This window comes from Anabrus simplex, chromosome 4, assembly GCF_040414725.1.
Source record: "Anabrus simplex isolate iqAnaSimp1 chromosome 4, ASM4041472v1, whole genome shotgun sequence".
Taxonomy (NCBI): domain Eukaryota; kingdom Metazoa; phylum Arthropoda; class Insecta; order Orthoptera; family Tettigoniidae; genus Anabrus; species Anabrus simplex.
Window position 1 is genome coordinate 321,816,359 of NC_090268.1, and position 21,544 is coordinate 321,837,902.

The 21,544-nt window shown below is 39.2% G+C and overlaps 1 protein-coding gene across 3 annotated transcripts in view; it reads left to right on the top strand.

The window, feature by feature from the left end:
• LOC136871943 (protein bric-a-brac 2) overlaps positions 1 to 20,375 on the top strand; it is a 305,261-nt gene extending 284,886 nt beyond the window's left edge. For all 3 annotated transcript variants that reach the window (XM_067145688.2, XM_067145689.2, XM_067145687.2), the window contains exon 6: positions 19,798 to 20,375. In XM_067145688.2, coding sequence (XP_067001789.1) covers positions 19,798 to 20,186 — 389 coding nt within the window. In that variant the 3' untranslated portion in view covers positions 20,187 to 20,375. The remainder of the gene's footprint in view (positions 1 to 19,797) is intronic.
• Positions 20,376 to 21,544: the final 1,169 nt, after the last annotated feature.

Genomic DNA, 21,544 nt, shown 5'->3' on the forward strand with positions numbered 1-21,544 from the left:
AAGGGGCTCCATTCAGGATCAGAATTCAGGACAGGTGTCGGTGAGAAATCGGTACGAGTCACTGCAGGTAGAACAACCGAGAAAAGATGAGGAACAAGGAACTGTTGTCGAAGTGTGGAAGTAGGAGAAAGGGAAGAGGTAGGAAAGGGATGTGTAGAGTAGTGGATAGGAAAAGACAGGTGAAAAAGGGTCATGGGGTGGAGAACAGGGAGGAGCAAGTAGCTTCTGCAGCTGTCAGGAAAGATAGGACCGACCAGGAGGGGAGGGGATCAAATGATTTTGGTAGGGTTGAGGCTCTGGTCATGGGGGATTCCATCGTTAGACATGTCGGGAAAGTGTCCTTCTTCAAGAGACTGAACTAGGGAGGCGACCCATCGCCTATGCATCTAGGACACTATCGGCCCAAGAATCCAAGTATTCCATCTATGAACTTGAGGGTTTGGCTGTCTTGTTTGCTCTAGAAAAGTTCCGCCTCTATCTGGAACATGTCAAGTTCGACTTGGAGACTGATAACCAAGCCTTAAGCTGGGTCTTAGCTAGGCCGCGCGTTGTACTGGTCGCATAGCCCGCTGGGCCATCAGAATTTCTGCCTTTCAATTTGATGTCAGGCATATAAGAGGAACGGAAAATGTTTACATAGACAGAAGAGGAATTTACATTTTAAAGTGGTAGGTTACATATTAAAAGGTTTCGAACCCTCCCCGAGAGTTAAACTGCTGAGCTAGCGAGAAATAAAGATGTTAACAGGCCATTACCTTGTTGAAGAGCTGCTGCTTGAAGAAAGAGGCGCTTCCCGCCCCCTGCTACATATCCACACACTAAGTTAGATGTTACTGAAGTGGCCCCGAGACAAGAAAATCAGCAGTTTTTATACCCTCGTGGAAAATTCGAGACCTTTCAAAAATGAATAGACACACCCCCTCAACTTTATTGGATAGCTTAGAGCTACATATCTATATCGAAGAAGACATACACTATTGGTCAAAAATTAATTAAAGAAATTCGGGATTGGCTGAGTTCAAAACTGGCGGACAGAAAGATTAATATTGCCAACCCAAAAAATAAAAGAATAAAATGTAGTAAAGACAAAACTTATGAATACAAAATTTCTTCAAGAAAGTTTGTTCCTTTGCACCAGAGTGCGTAATCATAGTTTTTAGTAGAGACATCTGGTAGAGAACGTCCACACTTCTTGATCAGATGGTCTAAGCCGTATGTTTGCCAATGATATAGAGACACCTGAACAGGTTGATAGTTCTTCACCTCCCGAGTCCATACTTCCTGACGTTAATGCCATTCTAACGGATGCTCCCATGTTGTTTAGGGATATTGAAAAATATCAACGTGAAGATAGACGCTGGCCCCTATCATGGAAACCCTTTCTTCGGGGGAACATGTAGTCTCTTATGTATTGAGGAATGGTGTTTTATGTTGCCCGTCGGGGCATGATAAGAAGATGAAAGTTGTGGTTCCAGCTGTTCTCGTACCTATGATCAATTACAAACAAAACACATCAAAATTCACACAGAGCCATCTTCGGAGAAACTGTTTAGTTAATACAGTTTTTTTTAAATTCAGGCTTTCTCCTGTAGAAGAGTTTCAACTGGCGCAATATTTGAACTAGCGGCGTGGAGGTGCACCGCCCGGTACAATTATTATTATTATTATTATTATTATTATTATTATTATTATTATTATTATTATTATTATTATTATTATTATTATTATTATTATTATTGAATATCCAAAGCAGTTTGGAACCCTATTGTACATAGTATACTAGGGTTATAGTTAAAATACATATTCAGTTTTACAATGAAAATGAATTCATGTATCTAATCGACAGAAAATGAAGTGCATGAAGTTAATAAAATATTTGTAACAGCGTGGCTTCTTAAACAAATGATACAGGGGTTTTGATAATGCAATGTTGCAATAATTCAAATGAGAGTTCAAGTCATGCCTTCTTCTTTCAAATGCAGCACATTCAAACAGTAGGTGGTCCACTGTTTGTGAGGATCTGCAAACACACACGTAGCCATCAGGGCGATTGATTCCAAATCGATGAAAATAATAACCAAATTTGCCATGACCGGTCAAAAATTGAGTAATTTCAAAGCTTGGCACCACACGTTACTTTGCAGGAGGTTGAAATCCTCAGGGAAGAATATTTCTCTGGTGACTTGGCCTCTAGTGGAAGAAGTCCAAATGTTGTTCCATTGAAGGCTTACTTGCTTCTTTATGATTTTTTTAGCATAGCTAGGTGACGTTTTGTCATAAGAAATTTCCAAATTAGAGCTAGCCGCTGCTTTTGCCAGAAGATCAGCTTTCTCGTTTCCAGATATTTCACAATGACCGTGAATCCAGTCAAAACAGATGTGCGGACTTTGTTGAGCATTGGTTCTAATAGCTACAGCTATTGGATTCAGATTATATTTATTATTTATCGCATTCAACGCAGCTTGCAAATCACTTAATAACCAAGATTTCTTATTGTTAGAATTGCACCATTCGATTGCAGATTTGATTGCCCACTGTTCAGCCTGGAAAATAGAGCATGTGGAAGAGAGTTTGTACTGGGATGAGAAAACCTCAGAATCGTTTTCATGAACAACGAAGGCGCATCCAACTGTCCTGTTCATCTGTACTTGGTATGCAAGATCCATCTGTGTAAATAAAGCAGTCATGGGTAATTGAACAATTTTCATAAATGAAGTTTTTGAAGAGGCTTGGGTGATCAGATTGTAGAAAATGACAAGGTTGCTCTTGAGTGGTATTCAGAATGGGCATTGATGATACTTTGTTTTTCTTCAAAAAAGTGATTTCAGCTTTTGCTATCACCATCAGAAATAGTGGCTCAGTGCCTGCAATAAGAAGAGCTGCATCAGTACAGGTGGTGCGGTAAGCACAGGAAATACGAAGAGCAAATCCTCTCTGAATTTGCATCAATTTATGCTGGGCCCATTTCTTCTCAAGTGTCATTCGAAAAGAGGAAACATAATACAATATCAGAGGTACAAACGCTGTATCATAAATAATTCTTAGTACCTCTGAATTTAGTCCCCAAAAAGGTCTGCAGGAAATAGCTAGACCTTGCATAAACTTACTGCCTTTTTTGTTGTAGTTTGTTGAAATGGGCCCTGAAGGTTAACTTCTTGTCGAGCACAACTCCCAGATAAAGAATATGATTTTTCATAGTGATATTTTGTCCATTCATTTTAATTTTAGGCTCTCTTAGTTTCCTTATCCTTGTAACAAGCATGGGCTTCATTTTCTGGGGATTAAATTGTAATTTATTATCACAACCGCAAGTGAATAAAATGTCAAGAGACAGATTTGCTCATACTCTCTGATCCCACACATTATATGCTTTAATTAAAAGAAGGACGTCATCAACGTAGGCCACAACTTTACAACCAACAGGAAGACGTAAAGTTAGAAGGTCATCGTATAAAATGTTCCAGAAACCAGGACTACAACTAGATCCTTGTGGGCAACCCCTGTTCAGATCTTTGAAGAGACTGCTGATCCGACTTGAAGTTTAACTTTCCGATTTTGGAAATAAGATTATTAATTTATATAAATTTTTGGGACAGAGCTTTTTCAACTGAGTCAGAACTTTTGGCCACCAGGCATTATCGAATGCACTGGAGATATCCAGTGATATTAGAATAGCTACTTCATGCAAGGAGAAAACAGTCTCAGCCCATTCTACTACACTAAGAACAGCATCTTCTGTCGATTTTTGTGGAGTAAATCCGCACTGGCATTGACTTAAATGATAGTTGCTATATAAGTGGTACATGACCCGATCGATTATTAACTTCTCAAAAATCTTCCCCAGAACTGAAAGAAGGCAAATAGGCCTAAAAGATTTGGCAGTGAACATTCTTGAAATAATGCCTTTAGGGATTATTTTAACAATTGCAATTTTCCAAGATGTAGGGAAGAGGCTGAACACCAAGCACTTATTAAAAAGGGTGACAAACAGGGAAGGAAAACACAAGTGGATATTTTTGATAATGTTTGCTGATAGTCTATTCCAGCCTGGTGCTTTCTTGTCATTTTGTGAGAGTATTATTCGTTCAACTTCTTGGCAGGTAAAAAGCACATCATCTGCAGTATTAGGAAGAAGGGTGCAAAATAATCTAATGGCCTTTTGCGTTTCTGTATCGTCGTCTTCATTCGAGAAGAAAGAGTTGATAAGAACATCAGCAATGTCAGAGAAAGATTTTGTAAAACCGGTGTTTAAATCAATTGAGCAAATAGTATTATTCAAGTTTTCAGGTTTTCTTGTTAATTTGCAAACAACACCCCAAGGATTACATTTCTAGGCAGTGAGCACAATTCTTTCCATTTTTCTGATTTCCTTCTTATTATCAAATTCTTGTACTCTTCCTTAACTACCAGATATATTTCTTCACATTGCTGACGGAGAAGAGGACGACGACTTCGTTTGTAATGTCTGTGACAAGCAAGAACACGTTTATGCATGACTGTTAGCTCTTCGTTCCACCAGAAATTTTTAGGTGGTTTCTGATATCTTTTTGGTAGATTTGCTTCAGAAATTTTGATTATGACATGAGTTAGTTCGTCTGTAGCTTTTTCTAGGTTTTCTGCAGTATTGCACAATTCTATATCTTTTGATATTCTAAGTAAACTTCTTTTAGCATCCTGTTGAAAGTGAGCCCATTTGATGTTTTTGGTCTTGTATTTTCTGGTTAGGTAATGAGAGACGTTCACTACAGGTGAACTGGCCGTAGACTTCATACTTATTATAATTAGAGAATGGTCGGAGAATGTTGGCAGGTCGCTTACTTTCCAGTCGCACATAAAAGGAAGGAGTGAGGAGTTACACACACTAATGTCTAAAAAGCTCTGAGAATTTCTGCGCATATGTGTAGGTATATCACCTGTATTTAACAAAAGTTGCAGGCACAGCAGAAATCATGGAATAATTTGCCTCGTGTGTCATCGAAAAGGCTGCCCCAGAACCTGTGTTTCACATTAATATCTTCTGTTGTAAGTAATGGCTTCTCTTTTAGCTCATTATGTATTAGTTGGAGAGCATTTATATCTTCAGAAATATTGCGTTTAGAGTCAAAGTAAACATTACATATGTAAAGCTCCCATTGGCCAATGGTTGTACATACAACCACTCTATCAGCTAAGCAGAACTGTGACAACAACAAGACATTCTGAGACAATTTCCGCCCGGATTTTTTTCAAACATGTAGTCTTCTTGATGTATGAATAAGAAAGCCTTGTCCAAATCCCGTAACTTTATTGTGCCTGACATTTGGTTCTTGTATGCATAAGATTGTTCTGCCATTTAGCTCGAAATTGGATATAAGTTCCTGCGTTCGAACGAGAGACTTGTGCAGATTTTGTTGATATATTATAAGTTCAGCCATAATTAATTTTAGATTTGATTATATTAAATACCTTCTTGTAGATAGGACACTCTACAGATGTTGCTGGGTGTTGAATGTTAAGGCATTCATACTGACGTCTTGTGCGGTTTCTCTCGTTTTGAGACTTGCAATTTATGCATTCAGTATTCATTTTTGAACATTCATGGGCATTATGTGCCTGAGAACAGTGCGAACAGATCTGCAGTTTATTACAGTTCGAGGAGAAATGGCCAAATCCTAAGCACTTACAGCAACGAATGACGGTCAATTTGTCACAATTTTGTAAAGCCCGAAAAATGGCAGGGCTAACTTTTACAACTGCGTACTTTGTGCTGCCATCTCGAGATATCTTCACGAAACGCTTTTGTATTTCAGTACTCGTATCTGTCAAAGCTAGTTTCACAGCTGGATTTTGCTCTATGATTGATTCTACTAACTTGTTCTCAGGAAAACTAACCTCTATTCCATGATTTATTACTCTAGGATTTTTCTTGTGTGGAATTGTAGCTTTTAGATGAGGGCTGGCTTCTATCGTATTTACCATAGTCTTGTATTCATCTTCACTTCGTAGTTCAACGATCACACTTTTATTGCATACTTTCTTAACTCTATTTACTCCAACCTTCATGTACCTGGTATTTGTTGTGGTTTGTAAAATTTTAAAAGTTTGTTTGGAGTCTTTCACTGTTTCATCATTTTTAGGAGAAACCATGACCACACGTTTAGTTGAGATAATTGGAAGCTTCTTACACAGTACTGCATTCGAATAAAGAGCAGGTTGCTTAGCTGGATTAAGAGATACATTCGTCAAGATCATTAACTGTTCATTGAAGACGTCAAGAGTCTGCTTGATCACATTAACGGAAGCTAATACTTCATCACGCCAATTTTTATTTGTACGTTTGTCAGTTTTTAAAATATCATTGATTAATTTCACTTGACTTTCAGCCGAGCGATATAATTCACCAACATTCATATTCACCGTCAGCTTTGTTCAAATTCGGACTATTAGGCAGTACCATATGGCTGAAAAAACAGGCATGAGGGAGTTTTTAAACTAACTATGATCGCTGGAAAATGGTAAATAAAAATGTAAAGAATGTGAAAATAGGTTTGTACCTTTAAAGGTGATAAGGAATGGTAAAGATCCACTATATTATAACAGAGAAGTAAAGAGACTAAGAAGGAGGTGCAGGTTGGAAAGAATTAGTTAGAAATGGCTGTGGAAGAAAGGAGAAATTGAAGGAACTTACTAGGAAATTCAATCTAGCAAAGAAGTCAGCTAAGGATAACATGATGGCAAGCATAATTGGTGGCCATACAAATTTTAGTGAAAAATGGAAGAGTATCTGTAGGTACTTTAAGGCAGAAACAGGTTTCAAGAAGGACATTCCAGGAATCATTAATGAACAAGGGGAGTGTGTATGCGAGGATTTTCAAAAGGCAGAAGTATTCAGTCAGCGGTATGTAAAGATTGTTGGTTACAAGGATAATGTCCAGATAGAGGAGGTAACTAATACTAAAGAAGTATTAAAATTTACCTATGACAGCAATGACATTTACAGTAAGATACAAAAGTTGAAAACTAGAAAAGCAGCTGGAATTGATAAGGTTTTGGGGGATATACTAAAGACAATGGTTTGGGATATAGTACCATATCTGAAGTATTTGTTTGATTATTGTTTGCATGAAGGTACTTTACCAAATGAATGGAGAATTGCTATAGTAGCCCCTGTATATAAAGGAAAGGGTGATAGACATAAAACTGACAATTACAGGCCAGTCCGTTTGACATGCATTGCATGTAAGCTTTGGGAAAACATTCTTTACCTATATATATAAAATTGGATGTTGGTATATTTGACGTTAATAGACTTGAAAAATACTGGACTGATTTCGCTGAAATTTTCACAATTTGTTCTTATTACATCTGAAGGGGATTATGAAGTGGTTTGAACGAAATTGGTAAGGTAGTTTTATTATTATGAGTAATTTTATGTAATTTTATTAAATTGCAAAGCCGCGCCAAGATTGGATCGACTTAATGGACAGATTGTCGCTAGGCGACAGCAGTTTACACTATATCATGATAGCCCAGTAAATGAAATGGCGTATGCTTTTAGTGCCGGGAGTGCCCAAGGACATGTTCGGCTCGCCAGGTGCAGGTCTTTTGATTTGACGCCCGTAGGTGATCTGCGCGTCGTGATGAGGATAATATCTGCTGTATATAGGAGGATGAAAACACGCCGCAATAGTTTACAAAATACCTTTCTTGATAGGAGGTGCATTCTTATGCCTATTATTTTGAAATTGCACTCCAACATGCCATGATCGAGATGTACTTTCATGTCATAGTACCAACATTGATAGGTCTGCCCATTTTGAAAAATGTTGCTGTGTATTAGACGTGTAAAATATTTAAGAAACTGTTAAAAGTATAGAACATCAATAATGGAATGACAAGAGTTATCACCCCCCTCCTAAGGAAGAGCAACTGCGGGTTCCCAACGAGCAAAGGCGAATCTATGTAATCTATAGGTCTATAGGTGGGTATGTATTGTATCTCTACTACGAGATATTAATCAAAGAATAGTTTTCTTCGTCCGACATTCGACACTTCATCCCGTCACAATTTCGCGATGCGAATGTATGGCATAGTCACGTAATTATGCAGCGCGTCATGACTAATCCGTCATTCATACAGCACTGCCTCTAAAATTCTGTTTTCCACTGACGATACCGACAAGAAATTACACTATCTTTGCATTCCCATTTAGATCCATATTTTCTACACAGACACAGGAGAGTCCGACCACAAAACGACCGTCTGGTCACCTCATAGACTGTCTGTTGACTAACTAACCACCCTCAGAAGTGCAAACATATATGGTCTCACATGGAGTGGGGGTTGGACAGAGGTACTGTCCCTACTCCAACTTTGAGATCTCCAGATCCACTAAGTTTATGGAAATCAGCGATGCGTCAGATTGTGTGGCTCGCCAATCACTAACACTTAATGTAATGCGGAATGCAAAACGATCAGTAGAATTATAATCATTCAGCCGTCTCAATCCAGGTTCCACCGGGGAAACCCTATTGGCTGTCTGCTTCATACCTAGCATCATGATGCTCCAGTAGCTTACGTAATTTCTTTGACGTGTAATTTCATAAATAATATTATGTTATTTCATTTTATAATTTTGCCAATGACCAAATATTCTTGCTGTTACTTCCGATGAGTCCTTCATGGTTAATTTAAGCGTTATTTTCCCAAAAGTACTTTTAAAATCGCCTCAAGTTGGCTCTACTGTGAGTCTGCATTTGTTTTAGGGGCGGAGTCAGCAGAAACTATTTTTCCTCCTTGTCTTCCCTCATCATGCGCGCTCACCTTGGGGGTTTTATAAACCATTATCCGCGTGAGTTAGGCACCAAGCTGGTGAAGTTGTTACGCAATATGATGAAACTGCGCTCCTGTCCTGACAAGCTCCAAGCATATACACTCCCCACATATTAATTTCCTAATAAATATTCAATGTGACGATACGGTCACATCATCTATTGCATCTCCTCCTAAACCACTTGAGCAATTTCAACCAAACTTGGTACACTTATGACATTATCGGGAAACAAACCTCGTGGGGGAATGACACCAGAAGCACCCTTAAAGGTTTTCGGGGTCACTGAGATAAATAGTGATGCTCCGGATTTTAAAAATCCAATTTCAGCCCCCTTTGGGGCGGGAGCGAGGGGGGAGTGAGATATAATAATAATGATAATAATAATAACAGAAAATAGAGCCGAATCCATCATTTTCAGGGTGGCTGAGATGAATAGTAACACCCCGGAATTTGTTGAAGTCCAAGTTCATCACTCTTTGGGGTGGTGGGGACAAGGGGGGAATGATATATAAAAATAATCGGAAATAGTGTCGAATCCATAGTTTTCAAGGTCGCTGAGATTAATAGTGACTCGGGATTTTTTAAGTCCATATTCAGCACCCTTAGCGGTGAAGGGGGGGGGGGGGGGAGAGGGAGTGAGATATGAAAATATTAATGATAAAAAATGAAAGTCGAATTCATAGTTTCGGGGTCGCTGAAATGAACAGTGACACTCCGGAATTTATGAAAGTCCAAGTTCATCACTTTTTTTTGCTAGTGGCTTTACGTCGCACCGACACAGATAGGTCTTATGGCGACGATGGGATGGGAAAGGCCTGTGAGTTGGAAGGAATCGGCCATGGTTTTAATTAAGGTATAGTTCCAGCATTTGCCAGGTGTGAAAATGGGAAACAACGGAAAACCATCTTCAGGGCTGTCGACAGTGGGATTCGAACCCACTATCTCCCAGATGCAAGGTCAGAGCCGCGCGCCCCTAACAGCATGACCAACGTGCCCGGTAAGTTCATCACTCTTTGGGGTGGGGGACGAGGGGGAATGAGATATAAAAATAATTGGAAATAGTGACAAATCCATAGTTTTCGAGGTTGCTGAGATGAACAGTGACATCCGCGATTTTTTTAAGTCATTTGGGGTAGGGGACGAGACGCAAGTGAGATATAAAAATAATCGGAAATAGTATCGAATCCATAGTTTTCGGGGTCGCTGAGATGTATAGTGACACTCCGGATTTTTTAAATTCAAAGTTCATCGCCCTTTGGGGTGGGGGGCGAGGGGGAATGAGATATAAAATTAATCGGAAATAGTGACAAATCTATAGTTTTCGGGGTCACTGAGATGTATACTGACAGTCTGGATATTTTTTAAAAGTCCATGCTCAGCATTAAGAGATGAGAATTTCGTAGTGTTCCATATTGAAGTGAGTTCAGCACCCTTTGGGGGGAGGGGGGAGTGAGACATAAAATTAATTGAAAATAGTGTTGAATCCATACTTTTCTGGATTGCTCCGGATGTCGTTTAAGTCCAAGTTGAGCCCCAATCGGCAGGGTTGTGAGATGGGGTGAAGAAAAGGAAATGTGCAAATGACCGAGATTTTGGGTGTTTGTATGTATGTTCCAGCATAGGTGTCAATTAAACTTGATACAAATATTATCTACTATATGTAAAAAATACTGCAGGGGCAGGACACCCCTAGGGAAGGGGGAGAAATATAATTATAACTAAAAACGACCGATATTAGTGTTGAATCCATACTTTTCTGGACTACAGGAGAGATTTCAGCCAAACTTGGTACACTTATGACTTACTATCATGAGACAAACTGCGAGGAGGTATGGTAGACCTAGCACGCCTAGGAGTGGGGTGGGAAGGGCTGATATTTAAAAATAATCAAAAATAGTGTGGAATAGTGAGACGAATAATGATGCTCTGGATGTCGCGCGCGCGCGCGTGTGTGTGTTTTTTTTTTTTTTTTTGCTTCCAACATAGCCCTCATACAAAATTGGTACACATATGACTTACTATCTGAAAAAAATACTGTTGGGTAAAACACCAGTAGCACCCCACGTGGAGGTGGTGAAATATAAAAATAAACGAAAATGACTGATATTAATCTTTACGAGTTCACTGAGTTGAACTGTGACACTCTGGATGGATAAGTCATACTTGGTATGGAGGTTGAGAAGGGTGAAAATGAATGTAAAAATAACCATGATATATGGGTGTATGTGGGTATATTCCAAAATACCTCTTAACAAAACTTGGTCCATACATGACTTACCATCTGAAAAAAAAAAATGCTATGGAGATGAAAAACCAATCCATTATTTAAAAATAATATAAAATAACCGATATTAATGTCGAATTCACTGTTGTGACCCTCTGAATAACATTTAAGTCGACGTTCAGCCTCCATTGGGACGGGACACTGAAAGGGGTTTTGTAGTAAATAGTCTAAAATGACCGAGATAGTGTTGAATCCACTGCATTTGGGGTCTCAAGGCTGATTGGTGAGAGTCTCAATGACAGTTGAAATCGTGTAGATCATATCTATACCGTGACGGATAAATACATGAAGTTATCACTTATTATCTTTTAGAAAGGATCAAATACTTCCCAAACAATTCAAGCTTCCACAAGGACAAAATTTTACTCAAAAATGAAATCATTTAAAACTTGAAATCAAACACATCTAAGTAACTCTAAAACTATACAATAGATGGTAAAAATCCATATCCCGGAAAGGAATTCTATAAAAAATCACTTTAACATAACTAACTGGTGATACTAATCTTAAAAGCAAACATCCTAAACCAACCGGGCTACGCCGGGTGGTATAGCTAGTGATAATATAAGACATGTTTGCAAAATTAATAACTGGTTCAATAGAAGGCCGTTTGGGTTTAGGAAAGGTTATTCCATTGAAGCCCAACTTGTAGGATTCCAGCAAGATATAGCAGATTTCCTGGATTCAGAAGGTCAGTTGGACTGTATTGTAATTGACCTGTCTAAGCATTTGATTGGGTAGATCATGGGAGACTACTGGCAAAAATGAGTGCAATTGGACCCGACAAAAGAGTGACTGAATGGGTGGCTCTGTTTCTAGAAAATAGAACTCAGAGAATCAGAGTAGGTGAAGCTTTATCTGTCCCTGTAATAATGAAGAGGGGAATTCCTCAAGGCAGTATTATTGGACCTTTATGTTTTCTTATATATATATATATATATATATATCAATGATATGTGTAAAGAAGTGGAATCAAAGATAAGGCTTTTTACAGATGATGTTATTCTGTACAGAGTAATAAATAAGTTACAAGAATGTGAGCAACTGCAAAATGACCTCGATAATGTTGTGAGATGGACAGCAGGCAATGGTATGATGATAAACTGGGATAAAAGTCAGGTTGTGAGTTTCACAAATAGGAAAAGTCCTCTCAGTTTTAATTACTGTGTTGGGGGTGAAAGTTCCATTTGGGGATCATTGTAAATACCTAGGTATTAATATAAGAAAAGACTTTGGGGTAATCACATAGATATGATTGTAAATAAATGGTACATGGTTATGAGGGTATTTAGGGTTGTAGTAAGGATGTAAAGGAGAGAGCATATTTGTCTCTGATGAGACCCCAACTAGAGTATGGTTCCATTGTATGGGACCCTCACCAGGATTACTTGATTCAGGAACTGGAAAAAATCAAAAGAAAAGCAGCTCGATTTGTTCTGGGTGATTTCCGACTAAAGAGTTGCGTTACAAACATGTTGAAAAGTTTGGGCTGGGAAGACTTGGGAGAAAGGAGACGAGCTGCTCGACTAAGTGGTATGTTACATGTGATAAATATAATTTTTGATCTGTATTGATTTTTGATTGAAATAATAACAATAAGTTAATTTATTAATTTGACCACCTAATCAATACAATTTACAATTTCAATTAAGTGGTATGTTCCAAGCTGTCACTGGAGAGATGGCATGGGAGGACATCAGTAGACGAATAAGTTTGAGTGGTGCCTTTAAAAGTAGGAAAGATCACAATATGAAGATAAAGTTGGAATTCAAGAGGACAAATTGGGGCAAAAATTCGTTTATAGGAAGGGGAGTTAGGAATTGAAATAACTTACAACAATAACTTATAACAACAGATAGGGAATCTGCCACCTGGGCGACTGCCCTAAATGGAGATCAGTATTGATTGATTGATTGATTGATTGATTGATTGATTGATTGATTGATTGATTGATTGATTGATTGATTGATTGATGTTAACCTATCATTACTCTTTCTCCCATCTGGCTAAATATGTACAGTTCAAATGGGCTAAAAACGTGCACACCAGTCCTTACCAAATTTTATGTTAAGTAAACTTGAACAAAAGCAATTGCCACTCTGGCTGACAGTAAATCATTGAAATACTCAAATTAACCGTACTCTAGTGTATTAGTATTTCCTAAAACATCCTTATATTGACATTAGCACTTAACTTTTGCAGCTATTCACCATTCACCACGAATCACATGTCCGCTGTGTCACAATCGCCTTAGCCCATCATGACAGCGGTCAGCAAAGGTTGAGTGGTCCTGGTTTCGATTCCTCATACAGCCACTGTTGACTTCTCGTACCTGGAAAAGTCTGCAAAGATGCTGTGGTTTAAGGCCTCCTCTTCACCGCTTTGCGTGCACGAATACACAAGATTGATCATAATGATAGGGTATAATTGGCTTAGCCTACGCACAGGCATTAGATTAAGGGTGTATACCCAATCAACATTAGTCCTTCTTTGTAGCTCAAATATACGGAATGCACGCGTAATATCCGTGACTCGTGAACACGTACCAACTGGATATGCAAATAAAGCATTAATTGTTCTTCTATTTTGCTCGCAGGTCTCGAGTTGTTTTTCTCAGATTAATGAATATATGAAATCTGAACAGTACCAGTCCACACTTGGTATTTCAAAATATTTGATGAAGACCAAGATAGATGTAACTATCTTTTAGAAATACTGCTAGTCACAAAGCAAATTATTAGTTCTGGAATGGCATATAGCATGTAACTGATTTTGATAATCACAAAGAAAAATATCACCTCTTGCGGAGAACGGCATGCACCGTGTGCAACTCACTGAAAATACTTCTGGCAAAATTAGAGGAGTTTAAATAGTCTTACAGTTTGTTCGTTGCTCGAGGTGAATCCCTGGCTAACAGAGACAGTGGCCTGCTAACGGATTTCCAAACTCCAACGGCTTCACGTTTAAATGAGTATTATTATCAAAAGCGCTTAAGTAATCATTATTATCACTTAGAAGTGAATGATAAATCTGTTTCCAATTTCTCATTAATTAACCCCTGTGGAATTTTAACTTGGTGGCGAATATCTCTGCTTGAATTCAAAGGATCCCAGTCCAGGGAAGATGAAGTTCATCAACCTGATTTAGTTGTCTTGGGGTTCCTGGCGTTCAAATTTTCCCTGCCCCCTAGTTCGTATCGGTTGAATTTGAAAAGTAGAGTGGGGTCTGCATGCCTGGATACATAGCCAGCGGTTCGATTTGAATTTGAAAAAGTTTCCTGGTAATGGAAAAGTACTGGGTATGCCTCACCTATGTCGCAGCTCTTCTGACTTCCTGCCTTCATTCCCAGCTCCTTGCATATGCATAAAATAAAATATTTCCACAGCGTCGTAAGTAAATAATTGAGGCATATACGATATGGCTCAGTAAATGGAGGGAATCTAACAGATAAACAGCTTTCTTTCAAGATTCTGGAAATTCCTCTGCAGCTTTATCCTTTTCTGTACATCTTGAGCATGAAAACAGGATACAAATTTTGTAATTTTCCTACTCTCAATTTTACATATTTTCTTGATTTGACTGATGTAATTTGCAGAAATCTGTATTTTCAGTGCTCACTTCTTGTGAAGTTGTCATAAGTCTTCACTACTCACACTTTTGCTCTTCTTGCATATTCATTATTGATCTTCACATTAATACTTTCTACCAGAATTGCTGCATAACTAGAACTAGAGGATTTGCAGGATGACTAACTTGTATCACTGGATTCTGGATATTCCAACTCTGGCTTGGAACTTGCATTTGAACTCGCCAACATCACCTGCAGATGTTGAATTGCCCTTGTGATTGGTATCACTGGACTGAAGTCAGAGAGTCCAGGAACCTGCTAAAGGAATACCAGGAAAAGTACAAGAGGGACCCTATCGCAGACAACACTATCCAGGTAGGTGGAAAACTCATCAGGAGCATCGTAGCTGGAAGAAGGGAAGGATGGATGGTTTTAGGACAGCAGAAGAGCATGGAATCTGGTCAAGAACCCTCCAGAGGACTTCACTCAGGTCACTCCAAATCAGATAGCATATCACCTGCTTCACATTGAGAAAACCATAATACGGACTAAGACTGATGCTGGAACATCTCAGAGAGGAGAACGATTTCCTCAGTCAAACCTTCACCTCAGATGAACTGGAATATGCCGCATCACTCATGAAGGTCAAGAAAGCTATGCTCCCAGATGGCAGTAGGACAGAACAAATCAAGAACACCCCCTGTGGATGAGGGATGCAGATGAAGAATACACCAACAGTATCCCCTGCCTGTATAATATAACTATTTATAATAGTTTATTTAAATCCGCCTTGATCAATACACTCATTAAATGAAAGAAACATTATTAATTAAACCATACATGTTTCGGGAAATCTCAACCCTTCCCTTCATCAGTGGTTAGATCAAAGAATAACATAATATGACACAATCTTTTGTTTTACAATTTGAAGGGGTATTGTGTCCCAATACATCATATCAAAGAGTAAAGAGAACTTATGAAATATTATAAAAATGATCAATACATACAATTTTGGTTGAACTGAATGAGAACACTATACAAATTTAGGATCTTCAAGTTTTTCTTTTCTTCTTCTTTTTGTTCCTTAAATGATTATATGCTAGCCTAAACAGTGGGTTATCTTCTGTACTTTTCTCATTTAAACTTTATTCAGAATTACATTTTTGTGTAAGGTAAATTCCTAAATTTTCCAAAACATTAATCAGTTTTCCCTTTTTGGTCGAATGTAATAATTTCATGTCATTGGAAATGTCTGTAAATTTATGATTCATTTCAACCATATGTTCTCCCATTGCCGAATATATTTTATGTTTGACCGCATTAACGTGTTCTTTGTACCTTATAGTCGTAAGTGGTGACTAAAAGGGGCCCCAGGGGCTCTCAACTTGGGAGCGTGGGTTGGCAACCACGCGGCCCTTAGCTGAGTCCTGGCATTGCTTCTATTTACTTGTACCAGGCTCCCCACTTTCCTCTATCCTGTCTGACTTCCCTTGGTCAACTCTTGTTCTCTTCTGACCCCGATGGTATTAGAGCATTCGAGGCCTAGGGAGTCTTTCATTTTCACTCCCTTCATGGCCCTTGCCTTTCTTCGTCCGTTACTCCATTTTTCGAAGTGACGGATCCCTTCTTTGTTTCTCTCTCTCTCTCTCTCTCTCTCTCTCTCTCTCTCTCTCTCTCTCTCACTCTGCCCCTTGTGGGTGGAGAACACAGACGAAAAATACACCCATGGTATCTCTTGCCTGTCGAAAGAGGCGACTAAAAGGGGCGACCAATGGATGATCGAATTAAGACCTTGAGACTACTTGTAATTAGTACCATCACACGGGGAACACCATGGGTTGCCTTTTCTTGCGAGTAGTATTACTCTGTTAGGTACACAATAGGTTTGTGATTAGTAGCGACAGCATGTGAATCAGGGTGGGTTTCACAGTACCTGTGATTAGTACCACTATATCAGCGACACTGTGGGTCTGTGTTGCCTATGATTAGTACCTACTATGTGAGGAACACCATAGGTTTGCATTGCCTGTAAATGGCTCCTCAGTGTGAGAAACACCATAGGTCTGCATTACATGTGCGTATTGCATTACCTGTGAGTAGTACCATAATGTGTGGAATGCCGCTGGTCTACATTACTTTTGATTAGTACCATAACATGACAAATACCATGGTTCTATTTTACTAGCAATAAGTAACATTATGAGGGACCGATGACCTGGATTTTGGACCTCTTTAGACATCAAGCATAATCGATTCAGGATCGTGCTTTAGAAGCAGTCCCGTGGTCATTAATACTATTGTTTTAAGCTAGTTTCTGGGAATGTGAGGCATTGCGGGTCGGATCCACTGATCGTTTTAAATTCATATCCATTCATTCGTTCTTCATCATCATGTTTTGAATTCTGGTCAGTGGATGATTTTGGACCTTTCAATTGTCACTACATTTTGTCTCATTTTGTACCATTAGGGGCTGATGACCTAGATGTTAGGTCCCTTTAAACAACAAGCATCATCATCATCAAAATGAAGAACTTTAGTCCATCAACAAGCCAGTGGCTGCTGAAGATGAACAGGTGTGTTGAGACTGCGCTTTGTGAGGCTGTGGAGGAAAGCACAAATGGTGGCTTTACTAAAACTTGGCAGAGGACCAGCAGATTCAAAAAACTTCTGCCCTGTGTCTCTCGTATGCCACCACTACAAGGCATTCAAAAGGTTGATCCTTGAAAGAATTTCATCAACCGTTCATGACCAGCTGATCTCAGAGCAAACCAGATTCAGGCATGGAAAATCATGCTGTAGCCAAGTTTTGAACCTGGCTCAGGATATCAAAGTTGAATACGAGAAAAAGCTGGTCACTGATATAGCCTTCATAGATCTGTGCTGCTTATGATACAGTGAACTATAAGAAGCTTATATTCAAGCTGTGTAAAATCACTAAGGACTTGTAACTAATGAAACGTCATGTGTGCTGTGCTGCAAAACAGAAGGTTCTGTAGTATGCTGCAAGGGAAGAAAAACCAATGGAGAAACTGGGAAAATGGGCTACCTCGAGACAGTGTATTGTCCCCAATATTATGTAACATCTATATGAATGATCAGCCAGACCGTGTGGAGGTAAGGCACTTCATCTACATGTACAACACTGCAGTCACTGCACAGGAAGGGACTTTTGAAGAGGTGGAGATAAAACTAGCCAATGCTCTCAAGAGACAAGCTAAGTATTATGAACAAACCATCTGAAGCCTAAACCAGGCAAGACTCAAATTAGCATGTACCATCTTTTCAATGGGAAGAGCCAACTAAATTTGAGCATCGTCTGGAGAGGATTATCCCTTGACCACTGTGACATGCCCTGCTACCTGGACATCAAACTGGATCATACCCCGACCTTCAAGAAGCAGTGCCAAGAACTGGAAGATAAGATAAATTCCAGAAATGGTATCTTATTTAGCTGATGGGCTTGACATCATTGGGAACTAACTCTCAGGTCCTGTATTCATCGGCCTTGGGACTTTGCTTTGTGGCAGGAGAGTGTGGGGCACCACTTTGGGATCCATCTCCTCACTGCAAGTTAGTGGACATAGTCCTAAATGAATCCACCTTTATAGTCACTAGCTGCCTGACACCAACTCCAGTGCAGACGATTTACCCTCTCACAGGTATCATGCCTCTAGCTACTCACCTGCTACCAAGAAAGGAATGACTCCTGCACTCAGGAAGATCTCATCCTTACTAGAGAGAGGGGGATAAAAGCTGCTGAGTTCTGAAAAGGAAAATTGGAATGGATCTCCCAAATATGGAAAGTAAAGTATCACTGGACTCATTTTCATTCTCTTCCATATGAACCTTGTTATGTAATGCTGAGAGGTGACCAAATGTATCGGCATAATCTGCTGGTAGGCAGTGCGCAATAGTACAGTGATGTTGTAAACAGAGTCCTGAACGCACATCATTTGTTTACACTACCCCAGACTTGCCTTAAATTCAGTTACTGGAACTGTGCCACCCCCAATACCTTCATTCTAATCATTTAGCGACTTACTGGGTAAGTCTACTTTCTTTTCTCCTGTACAAATCCCGTAACAAGCCTATCAGTTTTGTCCAGTTTTCCTGTCTTCAATCCTCTAAATGCTTCTCTTTATGTGCTAGCATTCTGAAATTTTTCTTTGTCTCTTTGCTGTCATACATTCAACTCTAAAACACCAAACTTCTTCCCAGTCTGTACATCATTTATAGTATGTCTTGCCTTGCATGAAACCTACAGTTTGAAGTTTTTATCATTAATTCTCTCACTTGTGTTTTACTTAAGTAATAAATGTATTCTCCTTCTCACACAATCTACCATGGCTGTAATAGTGACCAAAACTGAATGTAGTGACTAAAATACAATGACACCAATCCAAGTAACTATATATTCCAAGCCACAAATTAGGGAAAAAAAATCATCAAAGCTTGAGAATTTTTGGTTTATTTGTAACTTAGAGCTTGGCTGCAATGCATACTTGATGACTCCTGCCATACATGCCAGTATAGTTGGGAAATCTTACTAATAGACCTTCACAAGGTCTATTAGTACTTGTAAGACAACTACAATTTTTATTAGTACATTTTATATTCGGGCCAGTACAATATGTCCAAATTGGACCCTTCCCTCCGGGTGATTTTTTGCCAGGGAGTGTAAGATTAGTAAATTATTTAGAGAGTAATATGATAGAATTTGATCACGGGCAGAGACAGAGTCAGTAGAACACATTTAGAGTGGCTTAAACAAAATAGACGAATATCAAAGCATAAAGATGACTCATACTTGAGTAGATGTAGATTGCATTAATATTGTGAGACAATGATGTAACAGGTTAGCTTTCCAACTATTGATGTATAATAATAACAACTTTAATTTCTAACTAGTCTTTGACCTAATTACATTTAATATTCATAATACTGTTTATGTAAAATTACATTTTAGCTGTACCACAGCCAGTCTTGTTTATTCCTGTGATGTAAAGAGCTAAGATTTGTGTAATTGTAAATGGAAGAATATTATAAGTTTTGTATGCCAGCCAGTTCTGAATAATTATACATGTGTTGTTGCAACTGTTACCCAATTGTAATTCTTTGGTTTTTTTTTTTCAGCTACAAAGAATTTTCCATATCCACCTTTCCCGTGCCCCTTCTGTGATCGTGCATATACAAGCTGGGGATTTCGAAGACGTCACATCAAAGCAGTGCATACACAATCTCCTCGGCTGTCTTGCAAGTGGTGTCTGCAAGTACTGCCTTCACACAGTGACTGGGAACAGCATGTGATGGCAGAACATAATCTTTCCCCAGGAGATGCTCACAATGGTTTGCTCATTTTGGAGGAAGCACACATGGTACTACAGATACCAAATCCCACACGCCTTGATACTTTTGTCAGCATGATAAAAAAGAGTGGAAGTAATGATACTGATAAGTCTAGTGGCTCTGGAGCAGGACAGGGTCAAAACTTAGGCAGTGATACACCAAACAGTGGAACTTAGCAGTGTTCATGATTATCATTTTTTTTTTAAGTATGTATATCACGCTTTTTGTTGTAGAGAGGTGGTTATGAAAATGATTACTGTTTAGGCATATTGAGATTGATCAGTCATTTCCTGTGCATTAGGCTATATTATAATATTGTTTGCATGTTCATATGTTCTATTTTCTCCAACCTGATATTCAGTAAACCGAGCTCGATAGCTGCAGTCGCTTAAGTGCGGCCAGTATCCAGTATTCGGGAGATAGTAGGTTCGAACCCCACTGTCGGCAGCCCTGAAAATGGTTTTCCGTGGTTTCCCATTTTCACAACAGGCAAATGCTGGGGCTGTACCTTAATTAAGGCCACGGCCGCTTCCTTCCCACTCCTAGCCCTTTCCTGTCCCATCGTTGCCATAAGACCTATCTGTGTCGGTGCGACGTAAAGCAACTAGCAAAAAAAAAAAAAAAAGAAAAATATTCAGTAATTCAAGAACTGTTGAAACAAATTGTTGTTTAATTGGAAGATACTTGGTCAGTGCAGTGCCGAACCTCAGATATCTTTGTTCATCCGAATTGCGGAAGAAGGCACAGTGCCCCATATCTGGACCACCAGTACAATGGTTCCTATTTGGAAAGAGAAGGCTGATGTTGGTGAGTATGGGAACTATAATGAAAATCTTTGAGTGCATTCTTGACAGTCGCCTCCGTGACTTTGTCAAGATCACACGCAATGTGTGGCTTAGTGAAAGGAAGTGGGATAGCGGATGCCATATATTCTACCACCCGACTGCTCGCAGAAAAACTTGTAAGAAGAACAAACCTATCCCTATGGCCTTCTTGGACTTGGAGAAGGTATTTGATTGAGTTCCTCACAAACTGTTTGCATGCACTTTGATCACATGTTGTTCCTGAGGTGTATGTGAATTGGATGGAAGCTCCTGAATTGTAAATGTAGCAGTGTGGTGTGATGTCCAGCAGGGATCTCTCCTCCTTTCCCAATTCAGGTCAGCATCCACCAACATTCAGCCCTCTCGCCCCTGCTCTTTGTACTGTATATGGATACAAGGTAACAGCCGATATCCAAACCCCACATTCATGGACACTCCTATATGCTGATGATGTCCTGTGGGTTGCAGAAAAACTCCTTACTCTGGAAGAACAAGTGCAGAAGTGGGACACCAAGTTAGCAGAAAATAGACTATGGCTAAACATCATAAAAAACCAAATTTATGGAGTGTAGAACGCAGACACCTGGGACCATACATATTGGTAACCAGGATTTCAAGAAAGTTAAGCAGGATAGATACCTTGGCTCCCTGATCTTTTCGGACTGTTACACACTACCTGATGCCCATGCTTGCGACAGTGCGAGCTGAAG